The sequence below is a fragment of the Dipteris shenzhenensis genome, chromosome 1 (genome assembly GCF_047967505.1).
Source record: "Dipteris shenzhenensis isolate YYH24624 ecotype China chromosome 1, Dip_SZ_1.0, whole genome shotgun sequence".
NCBI lineage: Eukaryota > Viridiplantae > Streptophyta > Polypodiopsida > Gleicheniales > Dipteridaceae > Dipteris > Dipteris shenzhenensis.
This window is the reverse complement of record NC_141596.1, coordinates 66031044-66036381: the sequence shown is the minus strand read 5'-3', so window position 1 is coordinate 66036381 and position 5338 is coordinate 66031044. Positions and strand designations below refer to the sequence as shown.

Genomic DNA, 5338 nt, shown 5'->3' with positions numbered 1-5338 from the left:
GCCATGCAGACGTTGATTCTAACCAACGGATGAAGGTTTGTATTTCCAACAGTGTTGACCTGCAAAAGTGATCGCCTACTGCTGTGTCATGCTACACCAGCCAATTTCAAATCAAAATCCACCCCAAAACCCATGTGAATTAATTGTCAAGCTCATCATTTGCTGCTACCCTACTTTTGCATGCAATTCTTGCAGCATTTCTTATACTAACTTGCCTTTTCTTTCACTCGGGCCTGGCCATGGGTCAGAAGAAGCCTTACACCAGATTGCAATTGATAGTAGGTGATTTAGCAATACTCATCACCTGAACTTCCAATAGAATAATTGCAGCAAGCATTGCACAAATATGGCACATTGCCCAATTATCAGTCCAAAAAGCCCGTTTCAAACTGGATGGAGTTTTCTATAACAACCAATCAATTGTACTTTGTTTTTTCAATGCAAACACTACAGTCCTCTACCTAAGACCTGCAAATCACTACAAGAAGCTTCTACTCTCTATTTTCAATAATCAGCACTTGTTTTCTTGCTCTAATCAATTTGCAATAAAGGTACAAGGCCCCCCCCTTGCAATCTCAAGGTTTCTTGAACATAATACTATTACGAACTATTCCCAGCACCGTACCTAATAATTCGCTCAGATCCAAAGATCACAACACTTCAACAATATGCAAGAACACTTTGCTACATACGTAGCCCATTCAAATCTTCATACCTCATATTCAGAGGGCTGCTCTGATACCAACTGAAACATCCCCACTAGGATCTAATTATAAACATAGTCCAAACAGGATTAGCAAAGCCAAAATGAAGATTGGCAAGCAAAACACCTCCCAGCCGTCCCCAAGCATGTGGTCTAGAGATCAAACTCCCACAAGGCTATGCTTGCAGCTTTGGTGTCCCATACCATTGGAACCATCCAACAGTTCGAGCATACGTTTCCAAGAGGCCATCAAATTGGGAAAAGTACATCCCAATGATGGAATTTTCCTACAATAGTGCTAATCATACCACTGATTTCAGTGCGCTTATGCTTATACACGGTTATCAACCTAGGTCTCCAGTGACACTTGCATTGAAGGGTATTCAACTGAATCCAGCTAAAGATTTCTTGCAAGACATGCTAGAGATGCTAGTGACTGCATGAGAATGTATCAAGAGTGCTCAAGATAGAGCACAGCTTTTATGCTGATAGACGGTGTTCGTATTAAGAGTACATGTTCCTTCCTTGAAAACATGAAAGTGGTCTGCATCTCTGACAAAAATAGTCACTGCTCTAGCTTTGATGGCAGTCATCACAAATCCGGAGATTTTTGACAACATGTATAGGTGTCCCCTTGGGAATATTTATTAGGGCATGCACGATAGCCTTCTCACTGTGTCCACGTAATCCATCTTTCTTTGCATGAAAGGATAAATCCAATGGCACACAATGCCGATGTGAGTCATGCACTTTCTGCTGCATTTCAAAGGGAAGATCACGTAGCTTTGCATGTATGTATATCATGTATGCACAATTCCACCAACTTCAGTCGAAGCATGCCCTGACTGCTTCCATGCTTGTTTTTTCAATCTCATTGCCTCAAACTTCTTCTCGTCCTACTCCATGTGAGCACCAGCATATATGTTAGACATCAAAACATAAGCAGAATCATCCCTTTCATCCAATCGCATTGCATGTTCAAAGGCCCATTTTCCTAGTTCCACATTACCCCACTTTCGACAAGCACCCAACACGGTATGCCAGACCACAACATTAGGTTGGAAAGGCATCTTCTCCACCGCCGCTATTGCTTTGTCTAATTGGCCTGCACGGCCAAGGATATCAACCATGCAAGTGTGGTGCTCAATAGTTGGAGTGATGCCATAGTCTATACTCATGGCCTCAAAGTATTTCTGGCCCTTTTCTACTAAACCTGCATGACTGCATACAGTCAGAACACTAAGCATTGTCAGCCCATTTGGCTGTATGCCTTCACCTCTCATTCTGCTAAGCATATGAAAAACAATTTTACTTTCTCCTAGCTGGGCATGTCCCGCAATTAGTGCACTCCATGAGACTACATTTCGAGCTGGCAGCTTGTCAAAAACCTCTTGTGCTTTTGCAAGAAAGCCACATTTAGAATACATGTCAACCAAGGTGTTGCCAACAATGAGATCTTGTTCCAATTTATGTCTGACAATCTCAGCATGTAATTCTTGTCCCTTGTCTATGGCTCCTATGCTGCCACATGCTTTCAAGCTGCAAACAAATGTGACCGCATTTAGAGAGATGCCCTCCAGTTGCATCTGTTCAACACAGTTCAGTGCTTCCTCACCGAGCCCATGTTCAGCATATCCTGCAATTAGCACAGTCCATGAGACTACATCTCGAACTAGCATATTGTCAAATACTTCTCGTGCTTTTGCAAGAGAGCCACATTTGGCATACATGTCAACCAAAGTGTTGTCAACAAAAGGATATATTCCCAATTCCTGTTTATCGATCTCAGCATGTATATAATGGCCGTTGTTCAGTGCTCTGATGCTGCCACAAGCTTTCAAGCTAGAAACAAACGTGACAGCATTCGGAGAGACACCCTCAAGTTGCATCTGTTTGAGACAGCCCACCGCTTCCTCACCAAGCCCATGTTCGGCATATCCTGTAATTAGTGTATTCCATGAGACTACATCTCGAATTGGCAGCTTGTCAAACACTTCCCGTGCCTTTGCAAGAAAACCACATTTAACGTACATGTCCACCAAGGTGCTTCCAACGAAAGGATCCGTTTCCAAATGCTGTCTAACAATCTCAGCATATATCTCTTGGCCCTTGTCTATGGCTTGTATGCTGCCACAGGCTTTCAAGCTGCAAACAAATGTGACAGCATCTGGAGACACACCCTTCACTTGCATCCGTTTGAAACAGTCCAATGCTTCCTTACCAAGGCCACGTTCAGCATATCCTGCAATTAGAGCAGTCCACGAGACTACATTCCGAATTGGCAGCTTGCCAAACACTTCCTCTGCTTGTGCAAGCAAGCCACATTTGACATACATGTCACCTAAGGCGCTGCCAACAAAAGGATCGCTGTCAAATTCCTGTCTAGCAATCTCAGCATATATTTCTTGGCCCATTTCCACATTTCTGAGCCTAGCACAAGCGTTTAGTAGGGCTGCAAATGTATACTTGCTGGGATCTACAGAATTATCTTGCATTTTCTGGAAGAGGTTAAAGGCATGCTGTGATTCCCCACATTCTATATGAACCATGATGAGAGAAGTCCAAGAATGCTCATTCCGCTCAACCAACCTGTTAAAAACTTGCTGGGTATCATGAATGCTTCCGCATCCTGCCAACAGTGGGACAAGGTAGTTCCCAAGACATGTATGAGCTTCCAGCCCACTTGAGCACATGTAGGCATGTAAGCGCTTGGCATACACTGGATTTTTTGTTTTCCTGCACTTCTGCAAAATGCACACAAAGTTCTCAAATGAAGGCAGCTGGGACATCCGTAAGAAAGAAGTGAGTGCCTCCTCTAAGCTCTGCATCTCCAAGCCAATGTTTTCTTGCATTTCTAGTGAGTTAGACCCATCCATCTGTCCAGACCAAAATCTCTTCCTTGCAATTGCCACCATACTCCGCTAGCTCCTCCACAAAGCCACGGTCTTCAGAGTTTGACCAGGCCTGGATGCAATTGCCCAGGACATTCCCTTGCTTCCCGACTCCTTGCTCTCACATGTTGTTGGTCCCACTTGGATTGTACTAGCCATCTATCCATAGCGACTCCTTGGTAATTCTATGATAAAATCTGGATCCCTTCGGACTCTCTGCTAGCCAATATAACCCGCGCATTTGTCTGTGCACATCGTTTACACATACTTACTTCCCTCTTTAGGTTGTGCCAGGGATCGGTAAAGTACTCCCACCATAAGATCTCTGTACTTGAGCTATCTGAACGGAAAGAAAAAGATTTGCCGTAAGCGTGAGGTACTAGGGACAGAGGAGGGAAAAAGGTCCATCTTGAAGTAGGTGAGCGTGAAAATTGTGCGGCAGTTTGACGACCGCAAGAACCCTGCTTCATCGCTGTCTTGGATCCGGTGGAGGTCAAGGGCTGTCTCAAGTGCACGGGAACAAGTGTCTCATGGGGGCCCAAAACACACTAGAATTTTCAGAAAGTACATCCGTTTTTTGGCATGGCAAAGTCAAAGCCATAGTCTGCCTTGGAGGCAGGGCTATATTAACACTTTTGTATATAAAAAATCCCTCACCATTTCTTGCCGCGTGGCGCAATTCTATCCTTGCTCCAAAGTCCATACCTGACTGGCGTTTCTATTTTTTTGTCTTTGTCTTCGCGCATTTCCGATGGAGTTGAGTCATTATCCATCGTTATGTTGAATTGCTGGTACCTATCGAGCATTCGTCTTCTTGCTATAGAGAAAGTTTAGAACTAGATTTTCGCAACTCCTGATCTCAAAGACATTCTTCAAGGCTTCCTCTCGCTCAATTTGGCAGAGCATCACGACACCATCATCCATGCATTCATAAAGGTCTACTCCTAGGGTTTCGACAATCTTCATCGTGCACTCCTTTTGATTTGGTTCGTAGCTCATTGATTATTATAAAATTCTGGAGTTTCTGTCATCATAGCCTAACTTCCGATCTTCCTTTTGGATACATGAGTAGCATGAGCCGTCTAGGACGAGTTAGAGACCCACTTTGCCGAGTCTCAAGTTTGGGATTGTAGGCTCCCTTTCAATTCACTGAAAACAATTCAAGATTTTAGTTATAAATCTCAATATCTAAATGCTTCCTAGGGATTTTTAAAGTTGGATCTATGTTAAGCCTTGTCATTGCTTTCGAGTGGAAAAAAAGTGTTTTTATAGGATTGAACACATCTCACACAAATCTGTGTGTGTGTGCGTGCGTGCTTTTGTGTGTGTGTGTGTGTGTAAAAAAAGTTTTTTCGTAGGATTGCACACATCTTACACATCTCTCTCTCTCTCTCTCTCTCTCTCTCTCTCTCTCTCTCTCTCCACACACACACACACACACACACACTATTCTCCTTTTTCATTTGCTTCCACTTAATTTCTTAATTTTTCCTTTTCCTATTTTTTCTAATTCTTTTTCCTTCTATCTCACAAACAATCCCTAATTTTTCCTTATTCCCCCTAATTTTTTTTTCAATTTCAATTCCTGATTTCCCCCCTTCCCTACATCTTTAACCAAATTTTTCCTATTTTCTTCCCTTTTTTTTCCTCTTCCTTCCCCATAATTTTCCCTAATTTCACTTGATTTCCTCCCAATTATTTTTATTAATTTTTTAAAACTAACTTTTTAAATCTTTTTTCCTTT

The 5338-nt window shown here is 42.7% G+C and overlaps 1 protein-coding gene across 1 annotated transcript; it reads right to left on the bottom strand.

Annotated features, from left to right (window-relative positions):
- Positions 1-685: 685 nt before the first annotated feature.
- Positions 686-4459, bottom strand: LOC147906235 (pentatricopeptide repeat-containing protein At3g53360, mitochondrial-like). The gene has a single exon (XM_087377295.1). It carries the CDS (start codon positions 3616-3618, stop codon positions 1600-1602), a length of 2019 nt encoding a protein of 672 aa, XP_087233421.1. The 5' UTR covers positions 3619-4459; the 3' UTR covers positions 686-1599.
- Between the last annotated feature and the right edge of the window lie 879 nt (positions 4460-5338).

What these genes read in the sequence shown, in the direction of transcription:
- LOC147906235 (XM_087377295.1), bottom strand. Translation starts at nt 3,618, where the DNA reads ATGGTGGCAATTGCAAGGAAGAGATTTTGGTCTGGACAGATGGATGGG.